General features: G+C 52.3%; 2 protein-coding genes across 4 annotated transcripts in view; one reads left to right on the top strand and one right to left on the bottom strand.

Annotated features, from left to right (window-relative positions):
• Positions 1-21,402, bottom strand: part of LOC108940683 (teashirt homolog 1-like) — a 30,307-nt gene extending 8,905 nt beyond the window's left edge. The window contains exons 1-2 of one of the 3 annotated variants that reach the window (XM_029259937.1): positions 21,328-21,402; positions 19,511-20,083 (exon numbers count right to left, since the gene is read on the bottom strand). In XM_029259937.1, coding sequence (XP_029115770.1) covers positions 19,511-19,550 — 40 coding nt within the window. In that variant the 5' untranslated portion in view covers positions 19,551-20,083; positions 21,328-21,402. Of the gene's footprint in view, positions 1-19,510; positions 20,291-20,443; positions 20,833-21,327 lie in introns of those variants that run through there. The other 2 variants (XM_029259936.1, XM_029259938.1) reach the window with 2 other exon arrangements.
• Positions 21,403-21,519: 117 nt separating this feature from the next.
• On the top strand, positions 21,520-27,663 carry LOC108940580 (prostaglandin reductase 3-like). Its single transcript, XM_029259939.1, has 2 exons — positions 21,520-21,810; positions 25,525-27,663. The coding sequence occupies exons 1-2, from the start codon at positions 21,542-21,544 to the stop codon at positions 26,447-26,449; spliced, it is 1,194 nt and encodes a 397-aa protein (XP_029115772.1). The 5' UTR covers positions 21,520-21,541; the 3' UTR covers positions 26,450-27,663.
• The last annotated feature ends 304 nt before the right edge of the window (positions 27,664-27,967 follow it).

Below are 27,967 nucleotides of genomic sequence, written 5' to 3'. Positions count from 1 at the left end.
TCTCCCTAAATTAATATCCTCCCTCCCCCACCACCCGTACGGAATAATGGGCCATATGGCGGATCGCCCCCGGCGGAGAGCGGCGGCTGCGCTACGACGGCCTCGTACTCCGCGCCTCCCGCGTGCCCCACATGCGTCTTTGACACACTTCCGGACGTCCAGGATCCACACTGGTGCTCGTTGTCAGTAACGCCCCCCCCTCCACCAACTCACTGCACACACACACACACACACACACACACACACACACACTCGTGACTCTTGACAGTATTAATAACAATATGCATAATGTGCTTTTTCTGACACCTATTTCGCTGCCTCGTCAATATTATTATTCACTATTGGAGCTGTACTCAGTTGTGTTTATACATGCAGGTGCTCCGCTGAATTACCACGGTTAAAACTCTCCTTATTCCAACATCACCCCAGTTCTCCGGAGGAACACGCGAGTGCACTTCCAGGAAACTGCGGGGTGGGGGGAATCACATTTAAAAAATGAATGAAAAATAGAAACATGAAACCGGTCGCCCCCATCCAGCGCCGGACGGGCAGTTATGATTTATACAGAAGGGCGATTTTTACCCTGCTGTTTCAGGGTAAGTGCCCTGATCAAGACACAAGGGACCTTCAGACTGGAAGGTGACGCTCCAACCGCTGCGCCACCTGCTGCCCCATCACCTATAAGCGTGTCTCTGAATTAAAAAAGGAGCTCAATGCTGCATGTACTGAATAAGAGGAGCCTCGGTTCGGTGTCACTTCGGTCTGTTGGGGCTGAACGGGTTCGGTCCCTGGGGGTTGGGTAATGAGCATCAATCAAAAAAAAAAAATTTGAGTGGAAATGATAACTTACGTAACGCTGGTAGGGCACTAGTTTGAGCTCCCTCCTTGCACACAGATGACCCGGGTTCAAGTCCCACCCCTTGCGACAGTACCTGTGACGAAGGTACTTCCACCGATTGATGAGGTAATGAAAATTACCTGCTATATAAATGAGCAAATCAGTGTAAGTCACTTTGGAGCAAAGTGTCAAATAAATAAACACAGGCGGTTCTCCAGAGAGAGGGTTCTGTTCCAACAACCTCGCTGTACGTCGACAGTCCCGCTACACTGTATGATATGAATGAACCATAGGGGTATAATGTAGAAACATTAAACGTGTAAAAATGTTACACTGTACAAGTAGGATCTGAAATACCGTACAAGTAGTTATTTATGAATACTGCAATAATGTGGAACGGGAGCAAAATCTGCTTCACGCACGCACGCACGCACACGCACACGCACACACAATTCCATAATGCAGGCTCCGTGTGTGACCAACAGGACTTTTCAACCCCGCGTCACTTTCGGACCCGCGGACCCAGCAGCGTGACGCCAGCACACGGTTTTACTGTCCCAGCGAAACACCCCCACCCCCAGAGCGGAAACCCGATTCCGTACGTTTCCCGCTCCGCTGATCCAACGTGTGTGAGACGGCCAATGTGACGGGTTGACAAGTTGAAACACAATATCGCGCAGCGAATGAGGTTTTGGCCCCATTCGCAACCGGCCCGTTACCACAAATTTTGTGGGCTTCAGCCTGGACCGCGGTACGAGGGGGAGGGGTGGAGGGGGGAGCGGCGAGCCCTCTGCTCACAGATCACCACGACATGGAACCGGCACCGGGTCACCGTCAGATCCAAACCACATGTGACCTGAACGCCAGAACATGAGGACGGAGTCACACCGAGAGCCAGTCGGCTGCGGGTTCGATTTCAGAAGACAGGAAACGAGAACACGGTCCAAAGCGTTGGCCAACCGGGCAAATGTGGGCACAACAATGCACCCCTCAATTCCACTGCGGTCGAACAAACACCCTTCTGGTGCTTCAGACATCGGTTCACATGGGGCCACAGGCAGACTGCGCCCAGCCCAACCCCACACCCACCGCAGCGCCCCCCAGTGTTGAAAGGGCTGCGCTGCACAGCTCCTGAACCCCTTCAGAGAGAGGCACAAAAATGAGGTTTTTTTAGCCAGCGCAGGAACTGGAAGTGAATGGAGGTGAACCGAGCACTGGGTGCGCGCGGTCGTGGTCGCGGTCGCGGTCCATGCGGCACCCGGCCCAGCGCTCAGTGTGACAATGTTTCTGTGGCATTAGGGGGCGCCCAACCTCAACGCCCAGCCCTTTCCCGACACCTCGGACACAGACACTTTCAGTGCCGTAACGGTCGAACGGTCGGACGCCATTGACCGGGAAGTGAGAGGACGGCAGAGCCCAGGGAGTGCGGAAACCGGCCTCTTTGATTCCAGAGGGGCATTTAGGACGGAGGAAGATCAATTGATCCATCCATCATCAAGAACCTCTGGCCCCACACAGGGTCGCGGTGGTCCAGAGCCTATCCCGGAGGCGCAGGGCGTGCGGCAGGTTCGCCCTGGATCACTGAAAAGCACAGGAGGTAAGAACGGCACAAACATCTGAACCGCAGGTCAAACCGCAACCCCATGCGACAGCGAGGGGCGTCGCACTTGCCAGCCCCCCCCCCCACAGCGGCCTCTCGGTCCCTCCTCAACACGCAGCCGTCACGGCCGACGGTTCGACCCGGCAGGTCCCGCCACGCGCAGCCCTCACGCGCCGTCCGTCGCGGCACAACAAGTCCCACGTAATTAAGCCATAAATCTCAGCATCTCCTTTAATTAGAACAAACAAATACGGGCAAGTGGAGATAAACAAAAGCCTCTGACATCGCTATTAAAAAAGCTGTCGCACATAAAATCGGAAATGAACGGGATGAACTTTAATTTATTTTCTGTAGTTCAATAGAGAAATAAAAATGATGTATAAAGCAGAGGGACCCTGACGCTCCTCATACGATGAACTGTGTAAATAAACAGAAAGACACAGAAATCACTGTTCTGAACAACTATCAAAATATGTATCAAAGTATTAAAATATATCAAAATTGTGAGAGACGCTTAAGAAGGACAGGTGTTTCAACCCCCCTGTAATGACCAACATGGCCAGCGGGTGGCGCAGCGGTTAGAGTCGGCACTTCATATTGCCAGGATTGCGGCTCCTGCTGTACTACCTTTGATCACGGTATTTACCCTGGGCTGATGCAGTAAAAAAAGACCCTGCTGTGTAAAAGGGTAAATCAGTGTAAGCAGCCTAACATTGTAAATCACTCTGCAAAAAAAGTGTTGACTTGGAGAACAAATAATTTGAAGCATGAATTCAGTTTGCAGCTGAGGCCCGCCTGAGTAAGCGCACGGACTGGAGCTAACAACCAGCTGGCTTTCTGAACGCATCACACACTTTAAAGCATTCAGACGGACGCACCGACTCCCAAACTGTCAACATTTTTCACTTCATTAATTATTACGTTAAACGCATCCGTATTATTTACATTAAAACGACGTTTCGTTCCTTCGCTGTTCTTCACGCGCCTGTCACCACCTGGGCCTCGACCTTCTCTCACCTCCCGCACCATGCGCTTCTCCCCTTCAACAACCCCACCCGCACCCGCCTCCGCCCCCTTTCCCCCTCCCTCCGGGTTTTTGGAAGCTCCCCAGTTTCTGGGCGAGCGTCGCCATGACGACGGTCTCACCCCATAACTCGGCTCCGCCCGCTATCGGAGTAGGCCTCTCGGTGCCGAGTCGACGACCATTACATCATAACCACGGCGGCCCCGGACCCATCTGCTCTGTCACACACTCGCAAGCATGCATGTGCATGCGCACAGACACACACACACACAAGTGCGCGCGCACAAATGAAAGCTGATTTAATTATGACGGAAAGCTCTTTCAGGGGAGAGATGAGGTCAGGGAGACGCTGTCTGTTCATGAACCCGTTACTCTGCCAGGGACCCCCTGCATACCGACACACGGGGACGACGGCACGGCTTGATAGCTTGGCAGCGGCTCGTGATCGCGAGGCTGTGGGTTTGAATCCCAAGAAAGTGAAAAGGTGCTGTATCACTGTGAAACGTTGCCATGCCGTTGCTATAATCTGGTCGCTGTAACGGTAAACAGATATTAACAACTGAGTTAAACACCTGCCTGTAGGATTCTAGGACTTGAACTAGCAACCTTAAAGAAAGAATATTAAATGATATCGGCCATTATTCAGCTCCAAGTCGTTCCTCAAGGTGATTCACGCCGCTATGCAATTTTTGACCATTTTCAACCAGGTTACTGCCACGGGAGCAGGGATTCGAACCCTAACCCTCTGACCGAAAGGCGATGACGCCAACCATTGCGTCGGGTGCTGTCATCGCACGTCCGTCTGATTTGCCGAAGAAGACCGCGAATGAATGACGAGAGAGGAGAAGTGGCAGTACGGCCGTGACAAGAGCAAACAGGTGATGGGAGCCACAAAGCACATGGTCATTCAGTCACACAGTACCCTGGTGTGGTTCAAACTGAGGTTGTACCTGGTCTTCCCGGACTGAGCTGTTCATCAAATAAATCCAAACGTCTTGCAATAGAGCCCCGCACCCACCCCAGATCCGGGTTCGACTTGGGCCGTGACTTTGGTTCCGTGATGCGTGTCGTATCGTGGGTCGGGTGTGTTGTTACACCCTAACGTGAGCCCTTTCCCACAATGCAAAGCAGCCATCTGTGCAGGGTTGACTGTGCGACAGAAACCCACGTTTGAGGACCGCCTAACGGCAGCAAAAAGCCCAGACAACGCGGCACTTCGCTACAAGGGCAGCAGGTGGCGTACTGCTTAGAGCCACTGTCTTTGGACCTGGAGGTTGAAGGGTCAAATCCCACCAGCTGCTGTAGTACCCTTCTCAATTTATCTTTTTTACTTTTAACAACAATACAATGGAGAAAAGTCAGCCAATCGATAACACAAATTAGAAATAACAGTGAAATGCACAGATTTAAAGCTTATTCGTTTTATATTTGGAGATTTATTTTTTTGCTTCTCGTTTTACCGTATTTATACCTCACCTCACGTATTCCTGATTCCTGCTTCTAGAAACAGCGGATGTAGGTGAGACCTCCGTTTTCATAAACTGAACATTTAAAAACTGGAACTTCAGCGGTCACTAACACATCATCAGAAACCTCACTGGCCAAAAAGAAAACATTTGGAACCTCACTGGTCAACAGCTGAATGCGTGGAACCTGATTGGTTCATAAGTAAACAATTGCCTCTACCACTGCTGCTCCATGTTGGGGGGGGGGGGGGGGGCAATCAGGGTCATAAAGAAGAGGGAAATAACAGCACTGTGACCTTTACGTGACCTTTACTAAACTCATACTCAACACAATGAAACTCAATGATGTTTAACACCATCATTTCTAAACTTTCCCTTCTCAGCAGATGGGAGGAGAAAACAAGAAGAACAATAAAAGGTCCCTTTTTGGCGCCGTTTGCAAACAGGCCTGAATCACAAAACCCTCCGGTCGCCCCAGGTTACCAAGCCGATGACGACGAGAAAAACCCAGTAGTTTACTGTTAAAAACAGCAGCGGGCACGACACCACATCTGAGGAGGGAGGTAAAAAGACGGGACGAGTAAATGCCGAAGTAATCTGGTAATTTGTATATTTACAGCGATCATTACTGCGAACGGGAGTTCCCGTCGGATGTGAGGAGATGTGTGTCGACAGGCAGGATTTGGGTCAGAGCCAAACTTGTCGCGGTCGACGCCCCGGCGGGGAATGTGGTCGTGGGAAGATGAGCGCGGCGCACGAGCTCGGCCCGGCGATCGGGTTCTCGGAGTCTCGCGCCCAAGGGAGCGACGGAAAGGAGGAAAGAGTTTCGATGTGAGTATTTCTACCCGCATGCGATACGCTTTAAACTTCTCATCTGCATACATCTTAGCGCATCTGAACCAATCACGCGCCACCGAGCCATCGTTCCTCCATGAGACGACCGTGACCTTTGACCTGCGGGCACGCCAACGGCGCACTGGACAGAGGGGAAGAGCTCGAAAGGAGAAGGAGGAAGTCAAGAGACACAGCAGGGGGCCACACAGTCCACATGGGAGGGAGTGATGAGAACCAACCCCCGCCCCCCACAACACCACCACTGCATGTTTCAAAACCACAAGCCAAACCCCCAACGATCCATATGTGGTACAGATTGGTTATGATAACATGGGTGTCATCACAACATTTTACTAATTTAACTAATAAAATAAGAATTACAAGATTATGCTAAAAAATAAGAAATAAAAGTTAATGAATAAAGGGGCGCGGCGGCGCAGTGGGTCTGGGGTTCGAGTCCCGCCTTGCGACGGACTGGCGTCCCGTCCTGGGTGTGTCCCCTCCCCCTCCGGCCCTACGCCCCGCGTGCCGGGTGGGCTCCGGTTCCCCGCGACCCCGTACGGGACAAGCGGTTCTGCAAGTGTGTGTGTGTGTGTGTGTGTGTGAGAGAGAGTTAATGAATGCGGTTAAGGGCGGAATGTTCTCTTCGTAACTCAACCGTCACTTTTACTACACGACAACGGGTAAATACTTAACGATACAGACACGTCTCCAATTTTTGCTCACTAGGATCCGCAAAAGTCTCGGCTCTAGCTGTAAGCAGAAACGCCGTGAAGGTACGCCGCAAATCTCCACAAACTCAGAGTCAGAAGCGCTCGGCGACCGGCGCGTCCCACATTCGCGGGCGGAGTTTCTCATCGGTGGCGAGCGGTGGCGTCGCGGGGTAAACGGGCCGCTCTCAGCCCCACGGTGCAAAACGCTCACGCGTCGAGAAACGGCGCGGCTGCGACACGAGGAGCCGGTGCGCTGTAATTAATAATATTACCGCGTCCGCGACGCTCCGCACGCAAATAAAGGGAAACACATTCGCGAAGGCGACCGAATCCACTTTTAAGACACGTGGGCGCCGTCTCCCCTCCGACAAGCAAGACGGAGCGCGACGGCCCGCTCGTCTCATGTTGCGAGGCCCTCGAGCCGCGCTAAACGTCAGCTGTCACCGCCGCGGGAGTGACACGCTCTGTCAACTTAGCGGGCCTCAAACCCTCGACACGACACGCACGGCAGAAAGGCATTTGATGGAAAGAATATCCTCCATTTCTCCACATAATGTGAAATAATCCTCTGAGTGAGATGCTAATATGCCTGGCATATCTGGGCAATGCAATCTGTCACTGACTGGCATTAATTCTATATTTATAACCTTTTAAATCTTATAAAGATGACAAAAGTACCACAAGGAAGGGTTATTACCTCCCGTTTTAATGTGCGATGATTAAAGTTATGTCCTAATGATCCTGATGAATACGCGGTGTCTGTGTGCTAAAATAACCCATTATTATTAGTCGGGTCCTTCTCGCCGGCTTCATGTGTACCAGCGGGCTGGAATGTGCCGGAAGATACGGAAACGTTAAAGGAGAGAGCGAGACGTGCGAACGCCAGTAATGGCACTTCCTTCTTAAAACCACCTCTCCCTTTTCATCATTATCGTCATTATTTGTTGTTATTGGCATTATTGTTATTGCGCTCTATCCGAGAGCTCTGTACGAGGCAACCGGCAATATCAGACATGGGCTTTACAGCGATTTACCCTTTCGTACAGCCGGGTACTGAATCGGTACAGCAACCGATGAAAAAGTGCGGCACGAGGTGCGAACCCAGATCCTTCAGGCTGCAAAGTGAAACCTTAACCACTGCAGAGCCTCCTGTCCGGTACGTCGGCACCGCAAAGGGAGGAGGAGGCTCACGACCCCTCATGCACCTGCCTCCTTTGTCCACATCCCGCAACCCTAAAGTTGTAAACTTCACAGCAATTTACCCATTTTACCCAGTGGGGTCATTTTTACCGTATCAATTCAGGTCAAGTACTTTCATCAAGGGATTTGAACCCAAGACCTTCAGAATGTAAGCCTGTGTCTCAGGCCTCTGAACCCAAGGCACAGTAACAGCAGCAGGTGGCGTAGTGTTTAAAGGTTACACTTTCCACTTGAAGCACCCGGGTTCGAATCCCGCCTCCAGCAGTACTGCTGATCGGACCGCCAAATGGGTAAGTCGGTGTAAATAGTGTAAAGGTGTAACCCTAACTGGAGAAAGGAATCGGCCGAATGAACGAAAGAACAAATGACAGCAGAGCGGTAAACTGCAAAAACTACTTTTTAAGAAAAAAAATACCCTGAAACATAGTAAAGGTAGTGCAGAGCTCCAGGTAAGAGCACAAAAACCCAAAGGGAGGCGAACGTCCTCCGGAACGAAAGGCTGCTGAGAACACCGAGAGGGGGTCGCGACACCGGGGACGGGGGCCGGGGGGGTCGGCGCTACGCTGACTGAAAAAGCTGAACCCGAACAAAGACGACTATCACATCTCGCAAGTATGCGGAACGAATAGCAAGACGGCTGCAGAACATCTTTTTAAAAACAGGCCCCCCGACCCCCCCGCCCCCACCCCACCCCCCGGAGTCCCACCCCCCCGTTCAGCTGCCGCGTTTAAATAATATCCACCATGACAAATAGCGGCGCAGTTCTGATATCCACAATCCATCTCTGCTTTAAATACACATCCATCTTCAGTAATGTTCACGGGGGGGGGGGGTGACTGCTTTGCTGACCTCCTGGGAGGGGGGGGGGTGGTGGTGGGGGTGGGGAGAGAGTGGGGGGGCTGAGTGACGGCTGTCAGCTCACGTCTGGCTGCAGAAATAAATTGGGCTTATGGAGACAAATGAAAGAGCTCCTTCTGCAGCTCTCAGAGACACACACACACACACACACACACACACACACACACACACACAGACTGTGCGTGAGACAAAGAGTCATGTGAGAGAGTGAGTGGCTGCGCACACAGGAAGGACGAGTGACATTAATACAGTCCGGCGTGGCCCCACCCCCCGCACCCCAATTCATTTACATATTTACCCGGCAGTTTTGTCCAAAGCTACTTACAGCATTCAACTCCCTACAATTATTTACCGATTTATCTGACAGGGTCATTTTTACTGTATAAGTAAGGGGAAGTACCTCAATCCAGGGTACTCCAGGAGGAGTTAGGATTCAAACCCGGGTCCTTTGATACAAGGTGGCAGCTCTAAACACTACGCCACCTGCCGGCCACTCCACGGGACTCATCATTCTACTCGGCATTACCCTCCCTCAGACAAACGAGCAAAGTCGGTCCTAGTGGTTCAGCGTGTGTGTGTGTGTGCGTGTGAGTGTGTGTGTGCGTGCGTGCGTGCGTGCAACCGCCAGGTCCGACCCAGAGGAATCTCCTCACTCCTCATCCCCACAGTCCTCCAGGTCTGAATCACATTATTAAACACACACCTCCGCACTTCGACTTACACACACTTCCAACACCTCAGGAAAAAAATTATGCACCAAACAGCTACTCTGCAACTAAAGAACAATTAAACTTTGTTTTTTTACTTAGAAGCGGAATATGGAAACAGAAAACAAATAAAGAAAAACTGTCCGAACTCAGCGTTGCTCACTGCGTATTGACTGTAAGGAGCAGCAGGGGGCGCAGTGGTTAGAGCTGCCAACTCCTACTACAGGAACCCGGGTTCAAAACCCACGTCCTGCTTTAGGACCCTTGATCACGGCTGAGAGACGTGGGCTGCCGTACTGGGGCTTACGTGAAACGCCCTCCCCCCCACACACACACACACACACACACACACACACACGTAAGGGGGGAAGACAGATGCGGGGTGTGAGGAGTGAAAACCACCAGGCTGCGCAGTGTGTGGCTCCCAAAGCCCCTGGGGGCCCCTTTGATAAATGACACCCATCCTTCTCCCAGGCCCCAAAGCACCAGCGCTGCGGCGCAGAGTTCCCTCCAACCCCAGAGATCCTTCATTGCCCCTTCCACCCCCACCAGCATGTTTCTGTTCTTCTGCAATCATATATTAGTGACATCACATTCATATTTATTCAGTCATTCTCCAAAATGACGAACAACTCAGAGTAAACAAAAGTGCGTCAACAACAGACAAAGAGCTTTAGACACAGACACGGGATTACTGACACACGGCTTGTGTGTGTGACACCACCATGTTGCTGGTTCACATCCCTCCAGTAGCTCCCATAGAAGTGACTTTCAAATGGTGAATACATGCATAATCACAGCAGATGGTGTTGGATTCAGGATTCAGCAGCTCTGAGGGAAACGGGGAGCTCCTTCCACCACAATGGGGAGGACAAAACTGAGACCCTACTGACTGGACCCTTGATAGGGACCACCAAGCAGCCAGAGGTGGAGGAGCACAGCACTATACAGAGTGATTAGGTCCTGCAGGTTAATAAGTAAACACACACACACACACACACACACACACACACACACACACACATTTTCTGAACCGCTTGTCCCATACGGGCTCGCAGGGAGCCGGAGCCTAACCCGGCAACTCAGGGCGTAAGGCCGGAGGGGGAGGGGACACACCCAGGACGGGACCCCAGTCCACCGCAAGGCACCCCAAGCGGGACTTGAACCCCAGGGCCACTGGAGAGCAGGACCCGGTCCAACCCACTGCGCCACCGCACCCCCTAATAAGTAAACAAAACAGTAAATAAGTAAACAAGCAGACAAACACAGACAGAAAGTCCACGTCTTTATGCTCAAATCAGTGTCAGGAAGTCAGTGTTTGGCATAATAGCACCGGAGCAGCTGCTTTCTGTCTGACTGTTTCAGCGCCCCCAGCCATTCCATCCACAGTGCTGTGCAGAGATGCACGCACACACACACACACACACACACGCACAGTGACAAAGACACAAAAAAAACATGGCAGAAGTTTCCAGAAGTCGCTCACAACTCAATGTCGAAACAGGCCCTGCATCTGAATCCACCTCCCACCACAAATGAGAGCTGATGAAGAAATAACACACCTGGCCAGACACACACACACACACACACACACACACAGAGAGACAGCTGAGACTGTGGGAAGGTGAACTTTGATGGTTGACAGTGTACAGGACCAGCTGTGAGCCAATGACAACACTCGACATCCCCCAGCACCAACCCCCTTCCTTCCCCAACACACACACACACACACACACACACTCACACACACAACGAAGCCCATCTCAGCCATCAGTCCCTCCACCACCAGACGAGCCACACAAGACGGCCGGATGGGGCCACACAGCGAGGAGCTCATCTGTCCTGCAGAACCGCTCTGCGTTTGGTCCAGATGATCCCCCCTCTTCAGCCCCAGGACGACGTGAGCCGCGCTGAGCCGAAACATCTGTCTCGGTCTCGCAAAGAGCGCCTCGTTCCACGTGCGGCCCGAAAGCGCGAGTCTCCCACACCGGCTCGTTCACTTACACCCGAAGGTCACGGTTCGAGAACACTAAAGTTAGCGCGCGCGCACACGCAACACTACCCGCATACCCTCCCCAGAGGAAACTCCTGCTCTATACAGTAACGACAGAGCAACCCGCTGATGCTCACCACCATAAGAGCTAATGGGTTGCCATGGCAACGCCAGCTGATTGGTTAATGGCTCCGTCCAGCCCAGGCGACTTGGCGAAGGACGTGCGGGAAGATGTGACACCACAGCAGTCCTGAAAACTCCTTCACGCGGACAGCCAGATGGGAGCAGGACGCCCAACGGGGAGCAAAGTGATCAATATTTCGGCAATAACAGGTGAAGAAACACCTCAGAAGGACGTCTTGACCTTATTATTAATACAATAATAAAAATAATAATCCTCATTGTCTGTAACAAACCCAATCCTCTGTACACAAGGGAAGGGGTCTCATAAGCCAACTGACAAGGGAGGTCTGCGAAGCAGAAAAGCCGGGGTGGACCGTGGGACGAGGGTCCCGCACCCCTGGAACTCTGGTGAACTGCGGACGACCCCCGTCGACAGGGAGGGAGGAAGCTGGGAGATTAGCGACCAGGGAGCAGCCAGACGACTGCCGCTCGGCCGATACAAAGGGCCCTGGGAGGAGTGGCTTCCGCCGCCATCGGACCATATAAGGACAGGAGGAGGGGCTTCTGCAATCACCAGGCCATATAAGGGGGAGGCGGGGCTTCTTTGGCCACCGCACCATATAAGGACAGGAGGCGGGTCTTCTGCATTCATCATACCATATAAGGACAGAACATGCAGGGCATGCATGCTGTACAAGCATTTTGACAGCGGGGGTTCTCAAAAAAACTGTAAAAAATAACAAGTCTCAGCGCATTGAGATTAAATCCATAATTAAAACAGCGACACGGTGCTAATGACATGCTGTGAAGCGTGTGTGTGGCTGAGCGCGGCTGTGTAACGATGCCGCCTCCCGCGTGGGATGACTGGTCGCGGACATGCAGGTGGGAACACGTCACTCCAGGGAGCTGGATGTTGTCTCCGCCAAAGGACGTCGCACGAGCTTAATAACGGCTGTCGGCAGCCGACCACATTTAGCTCGGCTTGCATCGTTTCCCTTAGGGTTGGTCTGGATAACCTGAACTACTAACCCTAACCGCTAACCCTAACCGCTAACCCTAACCGCTAACCCTAACCCTAACCACAAACTACTAACCCTCAGCCAGCGAGCCCTAAACTCCTGACCTCTAACCCAGCTCGGCTCGGTTCGGGGCTTTTACGGCATTTTAATTCGATGCACAGATACGGATTTGATGCACAACGTCACCTTTCACGTTACCTGCACAGGTAACCCGCGCCACCGAACTCCCGCCCTCGGCCCCCCCGGTCGCGCTCTACAGGTAGGCCGATGACGTCAGCTCCTCCCCTGTGTGCTGTAACTCAAGCTAATGGGAACGAGGCCGTTCCCCTCCGCTCTCCCGCGTTCGTCGTGTTCCTCCTCCAGCGATCAACTGTCGAGGAGAAATGACAAAAATCTGGGTCGTTTGCCGTTTCCTTGCTGCGTGCGCATGCCGGTCTTTGTAAGCAACTCTGAAAACCTTTATGCGACGACGTCTCTGTTTCCGGGACTCGGGGAGAAACCTGGCAGGAGCCGAATGACAACGACAGGTGCTAATTTTCTCACTCATTCAGCACCACTATCTGGTTTCAACCATGGGGACAAGAAGGAAGATGAGGGAGAGGCCTGGAGATAAGAGCGAGCGAGGGGTGGGGTGGGGTGGGGGGGTGCAGCAGGGCGAAGGCCGGACATCAGCGTTCGGACGTCAACAGGCCCAGCGAACTTGGCCCGGAGGAATAAAGTCCTTCTCTGATGGTGTCCAAAAAAGTGTCAGTTAGGACACAACTGCTGGTTGGTCCATCTTGGAAGCTAAGAGAATGGAGCAAAGACTTTTCACGGCGGTAAAACGGTGTAAAAGCTCAAGTACAGAATTACGGAAGTGTCACCTATTACACCTTTTCACATCTACTCCCACTGCATTTTCACTTATATTCTTATAGAACACACACACACACGTGTCAATATTTATTGTTGTTCTCTTGAAACTTTCTTACTTTATATTTGCCTCTATTTATTTAGCTCTCACAGTACTACGGTATTTACAGTGAATTACTCCTTTATACAGCCGGGTCATTTTCATCGTACCAATTTGAGGTTAAGTACCTTCATCAAGGACATTACATCAGCAGGTGGGATTCGAACCTCCCTTCGCTGGAGTGCAAATCTGCACCTCCGATCTGTCTGCAACGTGAGTGTCGAAGCGCCTCGGCGAACTCCTTCGCTGGGCAAAAATATCGACGCATAAAGTCTCACATCGCTGAAAAGAGTTCAATGTGCTCCGATCCGTAAAACGAACGATGCGAGACGTTTCCGGCGGACATCCGTCCGCAGCCTCGGCCACCGTCTCCTCTCCCACACCGGGGCGCCCCCGTCGCTCCCGCCTCTCGCGTCCATATTCGCTTCAGGGTCAAAGGTCAAGACGGATCAGCGCCTCGCGCACTCCGCACGCAGCCGTCGTTAGCGGCGAGCGACGCGTACGAGCCCGGCGACCGGGCGCCGCGCGGCCTCCTCTAATTGGCGGCTAATAAGGGCCGCAAACTAACAGTCCGACGCGCGGGTTATCGATTAGCGGAGAGACGGCGGCGGCGCACTAACAAAGCGGCACGGGGAAGCGCTGCGCCTCCCGCAGGCCGACATCTGCGCTCCGGGAGCGACTGCCGGCAGTAATTCCTAATTGACACCTGTCACGGTAATGGGCTCCGCTGCAGCTGCTGCAGGAGAATGTGTCCGCTGTCCTCTTCGTCTGTCAGCTCTAATGCCCTTCTGACAAAGAGGCCCCCCCCTCCCTTCCTCGTCCCCGGGAACCGACAGACTCTCGTTTACCCGAGGAGGAGCCCTCAACCCGTGTCCGCTCTACCTGTGAGGTGGAGGACGAGTCCGGCGGGGCTGCGACCCCACGATGGGGTCGCCGCCAAAAACCCTCCGTTTTCCCCACTGTCGGCGTCCCCGTCTCCCGGCGCTCGTGTGACAAACACGACGGTCTGCCGTGTTTTGGGGCAAAAAGCAGTGTGGACTGTGACCGATACGGAACTTAAACTGCCCGAAACTCGTCATCTTCGGTGAATTTCTGCCCTCGAACCCTCGTCGAGCTGCAGGTACGGCTACATACAGAAGAGGTTCGCGCCCAGCAGAGCAGCTTCAAGCGCCACGTCACGGGCAGCAGAATCACCCTCCCGGTGCGTTCTGTTCCCGGCACCTTCGCCGGTTACTGCGCTCTGGACGTGCACCTCACAGCGTAGTAAAAACATGGTTAAAATCCACACGGTCCCTCACTGAGCCCATTCGCTTCGGCGTATTTTTTCTACGACGCGAGACGCAACGGTCTCCCTCGCGACATGGACCCTAACACACGACTGCAATTAAACAAATTTTTTATTCATTACTCCACATATACGACAATAATAAATTAATGAAACATTAAAGACGTTGCTGTTGCTCTTGTTGCTGCTGTTTACTCTCTGCTGTATGTCACTTTGGAGAAAAGCTTCTACAATCGTGGTAACGAGAAGAAGGAAACTCTGAAAGACGGTAAATATGACGGTAATTTTCCAGTTAAACTCTGGAGCGGCGAATGACTCGTCTGTGGTCATCTGTGACTTGGGTGGGGGGGGGGGGTCTCACCCTGCGCTGACTCACCCGCCAGACCCCCGTAGGACACACGACGAGCGGAACGCGCGGAAAAGGACGGGCAGTCCGGAGGAGAGCGCCGATACGCGCTTAGAACAAGGGCGACGTAACTGATGCACGCAACCAAGGCGTGCGAATTAAAAGCCCCTCGGGGGACAAACTGTCACGACCTCCCCTAATTAGCCCTAACCCCACACTGCCTCGTCACTCCTCGCGGGTCAGGGGCTCCACAAGCCTGAAGGAAGCGTAACGAGAGCGACCGCACGCGAGTGTGCGTTCTAGGCCATTACTCGCACGCACGCACGCATAGACACGCGCACCCGTCGGCGCAGGGCTGCCAGGTCCTGCTTTCTGTCGCGCTCGCCGCGTGGAGGTCGCGGGGACGGGTCGCACCCGACTCTTCGATTTCCGATAGGCTGCCGGCTCCATTCCCACATGCAAATGTAACTATTAGGATTTAGAGCAGAGGAACAAAGCTGCCCATCGACAGGGAGCGATCGATAGCACCTGTTAACGATCCCGGCGACGGCCGATCGCAAGGGCCTCCTCTGGGCCCGGGACCGAGGCCCGGAGCCGTATTTCTCGCTAACGAAAACGCAGAGAGAGCGGCTCGCGTGTCCTCGGCGTCACCTTCGGAGGCTCCGACCCGGGTTCGAGTGCCTGGTTTCCCCGCAGCGCGTTAGGCCTGTTCCTCCAGACCGCTGCAGACACCTTCACGCTGACTGGGCGTGTGTGTGTGTGTGTGTGTGTGTGTGTGTGTGTGTGTGTGTGTTTTCACAGTGCTGCCGAGTCCCGCCGCACCATTCCAAACCAGCAAAACGGTAAAAAAAAAAAAAAAAAAAAAAACACAATAAAGAATGTAGGATTTAGCAAGAGAAAAATCCAGATCGGCGGCATCCAGCACTCGGCCCCAGGGCTCCGCGCCGCCCGCAACGTCAGCCACATTATTCATATACAATATATACTATACTTTCCATAAACACTACACATCGTGTTTGACCCCCCGATAATGCAGTTACAGTTAGGCGTGCGCGCGCACGCGCGCACACACACACACACACACACACACACACACACACACACACACACACAGCACACCTAATTAAAATACAATAATTTGTCCATTTAGATATTCGAGATTCACTATGTTACTGTCATTTTTAGATGTGTGGCCCTCAAACAAACACACAATAATTTTATTGACTGAAATTATTTAAATGGTTTTTAAACTATTTCACACTTAGTTCCCTTATATCCAGAAACCTTAAATACAGTGTCATATACAGCAGTTTTTACCGTCTCTCTGTGATTTTACAAAATGCTGGACATCAAAAGTTCAGTCATGCTCTAAAATCACATAAAAGAGATCAATGATACATTTATTCATTTGCCAGATTATAATACTAATACACCACCACATACAGCAATATTAAATTCATACATTACTTCTGCTATTAAGATTGAGAAGAACGTCAGTGTAAAAATGAATAAAATGTTTTATTTGCTTTCAAAAAAATCTCTGAAAGCTCGGCGTCACACACGCGTTCCTTCAGCTGCGCTTCTCACTTTCTGCCGAGAAATGAATCCAGACACAGATATGATTTTCCGTCGAGCACATCGCGAGAAGAGAGCGGCGCCGCGTGATGCCAGTGTCCAGTTCGAGAGGGAAATGAAGGCGGTGAAGAACGAGGACACGGGAACGGCGGCGATGAAACACTGTCACATCTCACTTCCTCTGCCTGCCGCACTTAACCTGAAAGCGTCTGTGTTTTTATCCAAACTTCAAATTAAATCCTTCACATCATCTTGGATTAAATTATCTTTTCGCACATTCACCACTTTCAAGACCACAGTGTGGAAAGAGCAAGCATAAAAAAAATCCCTCGTCGTGATTTTTACACGTTAACAAACCGGTGAAATAATAAAAGGTGGACTTACATCGGTTACATTAAGAACAAGAAGTTGTCGTTGCGCCACCATTCTGTAGTTTTGACAGCGACGCTCGCTTTCCCGCCGAGGCCTCCTCCGAAAAGCGGGGTCGCCCAAGGTCACGAGGCGTCGCTCTGACGCCATCAGTCAGGTCGTGCAGTGCATTTGTCGCCTAAACAGCTCAATTGAGTCAACGGCGCACCGGGGCCTCGGGAACCGCGACGTCCGACCTGTACTGTACCGTGCCGTACCACGCTGCACCGCATAGCCCCTCATCACATCGAAGCGGCCACCGACCACGCTCGACAGAGAGCAGATAATTAGGGGCCTCCTAATGAAGCGGAGGGACGTGTGCGTGGCTGGTCCCTCCGCGGAGCAGCGACCGCACCCTTCACCGGCACGACCGCCACCCGTCGACGGTCTTTAATCGTTGCTTAGCTGGGGGGGGGAGCAGGGGGGCAAGGTGGTCAGAGCTGCTGTGTCACAGTTAAAGGACCCGGGTTCGAATCCCACCCTTTGCTGCAGTACCCTTGATCGGGGGGACTAACCCTGAATTGCTGAATTAAAAATGACTCCAGTGAATAAATGGGTAAATCAGTGTAACTCGCTTAACGCTATAACTGACTGGAGAAAAACATCCAATATATTAAAAGTGTATATACTGAATATATATGAAATTATTTGCTCTCCTCTCCTTCACCTACAGCAAACCCTCACCCTCCATCTCACACACACACACACACACACACACACACACACACACAAATGTTACTGCTTCCAGTTGAAACCGTTTGAATAAAGTTATTAGTCAAATAAAGTCTTAAAAGTGACACTACAGGCCTGGTAAAACACAGGTACTCCAAGTGGCCTGTTCTGGCAGCGTCGCAGACTAAAGACGGGAATAACACTCTGTGGGGCGTGTGCACATCAGCAGCGAAGTGACGGCAGATGCAGGACAGAGATTCTGGGAAACGCGCACAGTTCTTCAAATAATGCAGAAGAGAGGAAATAAATATGCAGATGCAAGGCCGCGGTTAAGGTACTGTGACCCCCCCCCACGTTCGCCCTGGACCACAGTTATGGAGCTGTGCTGTTGCTGGGCCTCGGAGGGGTCGGGGTCGCCCAGCTGCGAGATCACCGAAACTGGGTCACGAGTGCGAGAAACGGGCCGTTTCGGTGGGTCACATAGCCAAAGGTTCGAGGGGGGAGGGTCCGTGTCAGTCTGTCGAGTTCTGTTATGACAATCCGTGTGTACTGGTGTGTGTGTTGTGTGTTGTGTGTGTTAGAGAACAAGGAAGGTGGCACAGAGTCCCTCATTTTGGAGAAGCGCAAAGAAACACTTTCTATATCGGGGGAGAAGGGCACTGTGTGTTTACGAGAACCCCGTCCCTTCTACACTTTACCACTATTTGCAATAAAAAGGGCAGCGCACGGCTGCAGTTCCGTTCACACACACACACACACACACTCCGCATTATCCATCACGGCTGAGTGTGAGAAATTATAAACCCGCCGAGTTCAAAGTGTCTCCTGGCCTCCTGTCGCTCCGCTCCGCACCTCATATTTCAGAAGCTGTTTAAAATTCTGCGACTCGCTCGGGCGCGCGCGCGCGGGCGCCGCTAAAGCCCCGCTTCAAAGGCGGCTCCTCGTTAGGGCGCGCGCCGCGGCCGCGTCACCCGCGCACAACGTTTCGCAAGATCGGAAACGGTGCGAAGTCCCACCGCCAGTCCGCGCGAACAGCCCAAAACAGACCATAACAGCGCAGAGTCACTATCCACGGAGTGGGTCACACGATGACACGTGTCGTGCGGGTTTTCAGCCTCGCGATGCTCCGAGTTTACTTACATTTAGCGGGTCTCTGCGTCACATTTCCTACAAACGCGGAACCCCCTTCGGCCCTGCCGGAAAACCGAGCACGGAACCCCCCTCCCGCCCCGGCTATGAAACTTTTCGAGTCCGTGCTCTTTTTGACCGGGGGGGTTCCCCGCCGTGGGGGTCACGCGTGTTTCCACGGATAGTGATTTATTGACGCTCATCGCGACGCCAATCGGGGATGCACAGATCAAAGGCCGCCACGTGACAGGCGATCAATCAGACTTCAAATGGACGGTGCAGCGCAGAACAGACCCCCCCCACCCCCCATCCTCTCGTTCTTTAAAAGAACAATCCTCTTTTAATATGACGTACGCGTCATTTTCAGCAGCAGGTCGTCACAGCGAGCGATTCCTGCGCCACCAACTTTAATAAAGATCTTTTCAAAATGAGATCATCGAGGCGCATCTGCACCGCGCGCACGAGGGAGGATCTGTGCTGCTTCAGCAGCGAGCGCGCGCGTGTGTCGTTCACTCGAACAAGGACGCGCGATTTCTGGCACGGAACTCGGCTACAAACTGCGCTTCGACGAAACGCCGACCGGGTGCGCAGTCCGGCGCGCGGCGCGGCGGACAATGAATGAGGACAGGGCGGGCGCGAGGACTTGACACCCGCACGAGCTCTGACAGATGACCGAGTGCGTGCGTGTGTGTGTGTGTGTGTGTGTGTTTGTAAGGTACACGATGATGTACGACCCGCGTCGTCGCACGGCCGCAACACGCGCTCTTACCTGCAGACCTGCGCGGCTCTTGCTGCTTCCTCCTCGGCATCCTGCTCCTTCCTCCTCCTCCTCCTCCTCATGCAGGAAGCACGATGATGCTCGGTCGACACGCGGCGAAAAGAAAACCTGCTTCTCGAGATCTTCGATCTGCGGTTTTTCAGCAAATTATCTCTTGTTTTCTTGTTGTTTTTTATTTCTGATCCGCCGCCCTGGATGTGGGACCCGTTCGGCCCCTCCCGCGGCGACACTGACACTCAGCGCATCTCCGCCTGGATGACGATCAAAATGTTCAATAAAGAGAGTGTAGGAGGGAGAAGTCCTCGTGCTCCTCCCGGGGTGGGTGCGGTGGGGTGGGGGGTCCGCCGAGCTCACAGGGTGCTCGTGCTGGGGGGCGACCCCCTCGCGCGGGGTGTCTGTCGGTGGGGCTCACTTTCAGTCTCTTCCATGGGGGGTGGGGGAGCCCGATGTGACGGATAGCGGCGCGTCCGGGGGTCTCCTTCCCCTCCGTCCAGAGCACCGGGGAGAGACCCCCCGGGGAGAGCGCGCGCGCCTCTCACACACACTGTATTCCCGAGCGGAGCCCTGCAGGGACGACAAGGACAGCGCCGTTACACGGGTGACACTCTGTGACTCAGAGCCGTTATGTTCATTATGCTAATAAGGGTCTTAATGATGATGTTAATGAGGGTGTGTGAGAGGGGGTCCGAGCGCGCGCCAGCTCTCCGCGGTTTGAACCGCCCCCCCCCAACACTCCTCGGATACTTTGTATCTCTCCTTTCCTCCACCGCTACTTTTTGTTACAATAACAGTTCCGAGCGCGCGGACGGACGGACGGACGGACACACACACACACACACACACACACACACACACACACACACACACACACACACGCCCGCGGAGACACACGTAATACACACGGACGGATGCGCACACACTCACGCGCTGCGCGCGGGCTCGGGCTCCCGACGCGACGCGGCGCGGCGCCGCGCCTTCCAACTGCGGGACGCGAAACAAAGCTGGGTCGCGCGCTAGTCTCGCGCGCGGAGGCACTGACTGGGCAGCCGGGGCGCGAGCCCGTCGTGTCCGCGAGCCGCCGTGTCCAGCTCCTAAAAAGCAGGGGGATGAGCCGCTCGCTCGAACCTCGGGCCAGTGTGCGCCGGTCGCCGGTCCCCACACGCACATACGCAGACACGCACACACGCGCACTCGACTGACGGACTGACACCTCGAGCAGCCGCTCGAGCTGCGCGCCCGCGCTGACTCCTCCCCCACCGAGCGTCACCGTGACAGCGGAGCCCACCTGTCAATCACCGACCTGACTGTGTCTCCAAACTTAAATTCATTTATGGTGATGATGATGATGATGATGATAAAGAAACGTTGACTGTTCAACACCTACAGTTAACAATAAACATACTTAAAACCATATGATATGATTAATACTCACAAGGGGTGTTAGAATGGATTATTATTATTATTATTATTATTCGTTTGAGAGCGTGTGTTATTTATTACCACCTAAGTTTGTGTGAGTGCTTACTTTATTTATTTTTCCGACACGAGGCGCACTGACAGGTCCTGTGTGTTGCACTGAAGCGCAGAACTTACACCGTTTACCGTGCGCGAGTCACACAGTTTACACTGTTTCCCCGAGTGCCGCCGTTCAGCGGCCAATGAATAACGGTCAGTGTCCCGGAACAGCGCAGCGCAGCGTCTCAATCACCCCCAACACACACACACACACACACACACACACACACACACACACACACACACACACAGAGAGAGGGAGAGCGACTCGTGCCACCAGGAAGTGAACTCACCGCACGGAAGAGGAGGGACTCGAGCCGCGCTGCTATTCCGCGTCCAGCTTCTTCTTCTCCTTGTAAACATCAGCCGCTCGCGCGCCGCTCGAACCCCGATCAGAGCCGCACGTCGCGACCCGAGCACTGCACGCGCTTCTTCACTCTTCACTCCCGGGCGATCCGTACCCTCCCCGTCCTCGCCTTCCCTCTCCTGCCCCCCCCCACCGGGGTCATGTTCGCCTCGCCGCTGGTCGCCAACAGCACCAGGAAGGGACTCGGACTGTGCGCCGCGCTCGGGAGCGCGCTTGTCTCGGGCCCGCGCCGCTCCATCATCGACCTGTCCTACTCCTCCCACTTCATGGACTTCGGGGGCTCCGCGATCCCCCCCTCCATGAAGAAGCTCGTGGTGCACGCGCTGAGCCCGCGCTTCGGGGACGCCGTGCGCGTGGACACCTGTCCCGTACCCACACCTGGAGACACGGACCTGCTGGTGCGGAACCGGTGAGTGCACGCACGCGTGCGCGCACACGCACCCCCCCTCCTCCCCCCCCCCGCAGGGTCATCGGTCCCGTGTGACCGCAGAGTGACCGTGGTTACCATGGAGACCGTGGACGTGGTGCGCGGTGGTCAGTAGTAGAGCGCTGGTCATCATCCCCTCACCCAGCATCCCTCTTCCCGCTCGTCCCGTGTGTGTCCTGAACCCTGGACTGGACACGACGAATCCAGCTCCCCCCCCAATCCCCCCAACCAGCCCCACACCCCCTCTGTTATATATTAAGGGAAAGAGATATTTGCTCATGTCCGTGTCGTAATACACTCAGATGTGTGTGTGTGTGTGTGTGGCTTCCCCTCAAGTGGAATTACTGTTACATTAAAATTAAGTAATACAATGTTTATTTGTATCTGGAAAACGACTAATACAAATATAAAACTGCGGCGCTTCTAATGCATTATTACAATACTAGTAGTAGGTGCACATGACGTGTGTGTGTGTGTGTGTGTGTGTGTGTGTATACAGTGTATTTTCATTCGTGACTTGTAATATGTTACTGTTATATATTACAGCAGTGTATTTAACATTTTCCCACGATTTATCCCACGATTTTATGTTATTATTATATGAAAGATTCACCTGTAATTAAATAATTTCAGTACTAAAGTTCGCAACAGTTCGAACACTTCGCAAGACTGGAGGCCCGAATAGTGAACATTTATTGCTTTTGAAAAATGTTAAAGGTCTTAAAGATGGATTTTCCCTATCAGTCTAAAGTGTAACTAGTAGAGTATTGACTAAATTCGTTATTATATTATTATTATATATAGCTAGTACTAAAGAATCTTTATACTATTTTTTTTCCCCCAGCCTTGGCTTGGCCATTAAAAAAAAATGGTATAATGATTTTTTAGTACTGGTTTAAATGAGCATTATAATTACTGTACTCTTAATATACTGTAATAGTAAAAATTAATATAGCATACTATAGTAATACTGTAACATAAAAACATGAGCAACATTACATATATTGTACGATGTACTGTATATCAAAAATTACTGAAGAAAAATATAGGTGTGCAAAGAATATATGTTAAAAAAAAAAACTTTATAAAATGCATGAATTACTGCCTCTCTTAACACTCCTACAGTGTAGAACAGTAAATACAATAACGGAATAATAAATACAATAAATGAAACATTTAAATTATAATCTGGATGAGGATGAAATCGACAAAAAATGGGTGTAAACGTACCATGTCGGAGTGCCTGTTTCATACTTTTTTTGTTTTAATGATTTGTCTATTCAAGCGAATGTGTACAAATTTAGCGCAATAATTTAAGTTAAATCTGTTTAGCATAGTAATTTTTTTTTTTATTTTGATTATATTGAGTGTGTCTCCTGTAAGATTTGTCCTAAAATGTGAACACATTATTATTATTATTATTGGCATCTTACAGAGCCTTTCCCAGTGTGTCCAGCTTTCCCAGGCGCTGCAGACAGAGGACTGCTCTTAAAGGCACAACAGAAGGGCCCTCGGGTGCTTGACCCCGTGTTGCCGTCTGCCAACGCAGATGGACTCCTCACCGCTGGGGCTTCGTGGTCTTTTATCCCAGAGGCCCCCAGTCGCCCCCTTACGCGGCAGGTTTAAATGGCCTACTTACACTTCCGAGGGGTGTAAAATGCACAGTGAGGTCACATGTGTTTTTGACCGTGTTAGCGTGGTGCAGATGGGTGCAGTAACAACATCCAAGCAGACCTGGCGCCAGCTGTGGAATCGCCACTGGGCAGCAGGTGGCGTAGTGGCTGAAGTTCTTACCTTCCAACCAAAAGACTGAAATGTGAATCCCACCCCTGCTGTAGTAGCGGTCCTCACGGTAAATTATTATTATGAAAAATGAATATTACTATCTATCTGTATAGATACCAGTTGTGCTTGAGAAGAATGATCAGGACTCACGTCTCACCAGTCAGAGCCTAAAAGACATTTTTTCCGTTTCAGGGTAATTCCACTATCATGGTAAATTCCTGTCTGACTGTGCAGTAGATCCAGATGTTAATCCAGATCCAGATGTTATTAATATGAAATGTATAACTATGTCCACAGGGATTTACAAGGTCACCATTTGATCTGTTTGTTACCATGGAGACATTATTATTATTATTATTATTATTATTATTATTGGCAGTAGGGCTGTATTGTGCTGTGTTGCAGGTTTTCTATGAAAGAGGCCTGAAAAAGCAGCAGAACCTCAGAAAAAACCTCATAATAGGAGGTATTTAGGGACCAAAAAAACCACCGAAGGCTCATGAAGTAACTGGACATATTGGGAAGCAAGTCGTGCGCACAGGAAGGCGGGGGAGGGGAAACGGGCTCGGAGGTGGCAGTAGGAAGCGTTCGTTTCTGCAGCACACGTCGGAGACACGGGACGCACGGAGACACGGGAGACGGAGCGATTTGCACGTTCCGGTGCCTCCGTGCCCCGGGCCCGAGTCACGTTCACGCTCTCGGGCTAAAGCGTTCGGCACATTGTCTGCATAATTTATTTGCTTTCATCTAAAGGGATTTACATAACTTGCAGTTTTACGGCTTTACCCGTCTTTGCATTATTTTACCGCGGTAATTTGGGTCAAGTGCCTCGTTTAAGGGGAGCCAGACCCCGCTGCGGGAGCTGGACAGGGACAGCGGTGCCAGCGAAGTGCTTCACCACGTGCTCTAGACCTTCGCAGGGATCCCTCTGAACGAAAGCACTGGAAAATGGTTGCGAGCGACGGTTCAAACCGCATCAGGATCATCTGTAAAATCCCACAACCTCGTGGAACGCGGGGAAGGTCGCGACCCGCACGTTTTAATCTTTATAGGTAGCGGAAGCTCTCGGCCACCCCGGGAACCTGCTCCCGGGTGCCAGACAATGACATGTTGATAAAAAAGAGGAAAACAGAGCAGCATGAAACAAAACAAAGTTTTCTTGGGCTAAATTGGAATATTATAGCCGTAATGAAGAGCGGTTGTCATATTTCTGTTTAAGCTTCTTCTGCGTGAAGCGCAAAGATGAGTCAGAGCAGCAGAGCCTCAGGAACGCAGAAAATCGCTTAATTTATATATTTGTTTCGTGTGTTTCTTCCTCCTCTTCTATCCAAGATATTAAGTGGGATTAAAGGCTTTCAGAAAAATTGTCTGGGGAAAAGAAACATACAAGATTAAAAAGTGTATTTTGTGCACAAGTGTCTCCGTGGAAACTGAACCGTTATGGCATGCGCTGTGTTTTGTTTGGATTCCCCCCCACCCAGCCACCCCCTTTTTTTTGTTAAGATTCGCCTGCAGTTTTCCCAGAGCTGGGCTGGTGTTTCCAAACTTGTCGGAAGCTTCCGGCTCCAGAGGTTCCTCATATTAGCAGAAATATCAAAGTGTCATGTGAATTGTTTTGGACTCGGCACCGAAGTGCTTTGGACGGTCGACGCCGACACCCTCAAACAATAAAGAAAATCAGCAGCTGACCCTGATGCAGCTGCCCTGAGGACACTTTCCACCGAGTAAAGAAAAGAAAAAGTAAAGGAAATAAGATGACATAATTATAGGAAATAAACGCCGCCACTTGTGAGTCTTTTTGGCCGTTCTCGCAGTTTGCCGTCTACCTTTCCTTTCCTCATCATGCAGGACAGTCGTTCATCACTGCCCCCTTCTGGTGTGTTTCTGCCGTCTTTCCCTCTCTTCTCGTAGGTTCGTCGGCATCAACGCTTCGGACATCAACTACTCGGCGGGCCGCTACGATCCGTCCGTCAAGCCACCGTTCGACGCTGGGTTTGAGGGCATCGGCGAGGTGGTCGGCCTTGGCCTGAGCGCCAGCGCCCACTTTGCCGTCGGAGATCCCGTGGCCTACTTCAGCGATGGCGCGTTCGCAGAGTACATGGTGGTGCCCGCCAAGAAGAGCATCCGCGTCCCCTCGGTCAAGCCCGAGTTCCTGACCCTGCTCCTCAGCGGCGCCACGGCCCACATCGCTCTGCGGCGCCTCGGCGACCTGGCCGCGGGTAAGACCGTGCTGGTGACGGCGGCGGCCGGTGGAACCGGCCAGTTCGCGGTGCAGTTCGCCAAGAAGGCGGGCTGCCACGTGGTGGGGACCTGCTCCTCTGACGAGAAGGCCGGATTCCTGAAAACCATCGGCTGCGACAGACCCGTCAACTACAAGGCGGAGGACCTGGCCGCTGTGCTGCGTAAGGAGTACCCCGGCGGCGTGGATGCGGTCTACGAGTCAGTCGGGGGCACCGTCTTCGACCTGGCCCTCAACAGCCTCGCCGCTCACGGTCGGCTCATAGTCATCGGCTTCATCTCGGGCTACCAGTCGGACCTCGGCGTCCCGCCGGTGCGGTCCGCAGCGCTGCCGGCTAAGCTCCTGAAGAAATCGGCCAGCGTACGCGGGTTCTTCCTGCCTCACTTCCTGTCCGACTACCGGGAGGCGATGGAGAGCATGCTGCGGATGTGTGTCAGGGGGGCGCTCGTGTGCGAGGTCGATCGCGGGGACATGGCTCCTGGTGGGAGGTTCGTGGGCCTGGAGTCGGTGTTCCGAGCCGTCGACTACATGTACGCCCGTAAGAACATCGGGAAGGTGGTGGTGGAAGTGGCGCCCACGGTCGACAGCAAACTGTGAAGTCACGAGGACGGGAAACAAAGGTTCCAGGCTGGATTGTGATGTGCTTGAACACAACTAATTGGCTATGCAAATTTTGAGTGAATCGCGATTTTGCCGGTAGCTCCTTCTCCAGATTTTGCTGGGGTCGTTCCTGCAGGCTGCGGTCGAAACTCCGCAAAGAGCAAGTCGGCTGCTCTTCCTGGATGCCCTTCAGTCGTCCCTTACAGTTTTCATTTGATTTTTTCCATCACTTTTCTTGAAACGTCTGTTTTCCATCCGGTTTTTTGTTGCCTGTCCCGTGCGAGGGCTACGCACTTTGCCACCGTACGCACGTTATTCAAAGCCGTGGCCGAACCGAGACGCTCCGAGGCCTGGATTCCATCGGTTCCTCTAAGTGTGGGATAATTGGTGAGACTGGCAGCCGTCGGCTTGTCAGAGCGCCGCCGCTGGGGTCGCCGGAGCACCAGCGGAGAGCGGGAGGACCCGGGCCAGAACCAGAATCGGCGGTAAAGCGCGTCACGTGGGGAAGCGGAATGGCGGACGCTTCGGTACACGCACCAAACGGCCGACCGCACCGTGCGTCCACATTTCGGCCCGCATCCGGCAAGCGTCGAACCCTCGTTCTGCTCATCGCCCCCCTTTCCGTGCAACTTCCTTTCTTTCGCCGAATACCGACTTTGTTGTAAGTGTGTGTCCTCCTGCACCGGCCTCACCGACGACAGAAATGAACAACCTCGAAGACGATTTTGTCCAGATGTTCGGACCGCAAACGTTTCGTCGCCGGTCGAGGTGACGACATCAACAGCTCGAGCTACGAACACCACCAGTCTTCTCTAGCACCGCTAAATGATTTTGTCCAATTAAGCGCACGCTTTTACACAATTAAAACATCCTGCGTTCTCTAATCATGATTATTATTTAAACTTTTGTTTGTATGTGCAATTAAAATAGCTCTCACTCATCGCGCCCTCACAGCGTGCCCTTTTATCGCTCTTCGCAAATGACTTTGTAGGAAATATCAGCATAAAAATTGGAGCTAATTCGGTCATGAAGGTACCCTACCCTTAAATGCTGTGAAAAGATGTAACCTGTCACTTGGTCACCTGCTCAGAGATGCCACCTTGCACTTGAATGTCCCACATTGGAGCCTCACCTTGATCACGGCACTTACCCTCAGTTGATGCACTAATAATTACTTGTGTGTATGAATGGGTAAATAAATACGTCACTTAGCGGAGAAAAGTGTCGGATAAACATGGAAAATCATTTTAAAGATATGAGCGCTTTTTGGATGTGTATTCATACATCGGCGGATGTATTTTTGTGCCAAAAGGGCATCGAACCTGCTGTGTTTTACACGACATTTCAGTGAGAACCACCTTTCAGCTCCTTTCTAGGTGCTGGAAAAGGTTTATATTTATAGAAGGAGGAAAGACAGGCGTGTCCAGTTGTCCGCGAGGAGGACGTTTGCCGTCCAGCTACCGTACCTGTGATCATGGTAATTTTTCTCTAATTTGCGCCGCGGTCGACCGGTCG

Source organism: Scleropages formosus, chromosome 18, assembly GCF_900964775.1.
Source record: "Scleropages formosus chromosome 18, fSclFor1.1, whole genome shotgun sequence".
Lineage (NCBI taxonomy): Eukaryota > Metazoa > Chordata > Actinopteri > Osteoglossiformes > Osteoglossidae > Scleropages > Scleropages formosus.
This window is presented reverse-complemented; position numbering and strand designations above follow the sequence as displayed.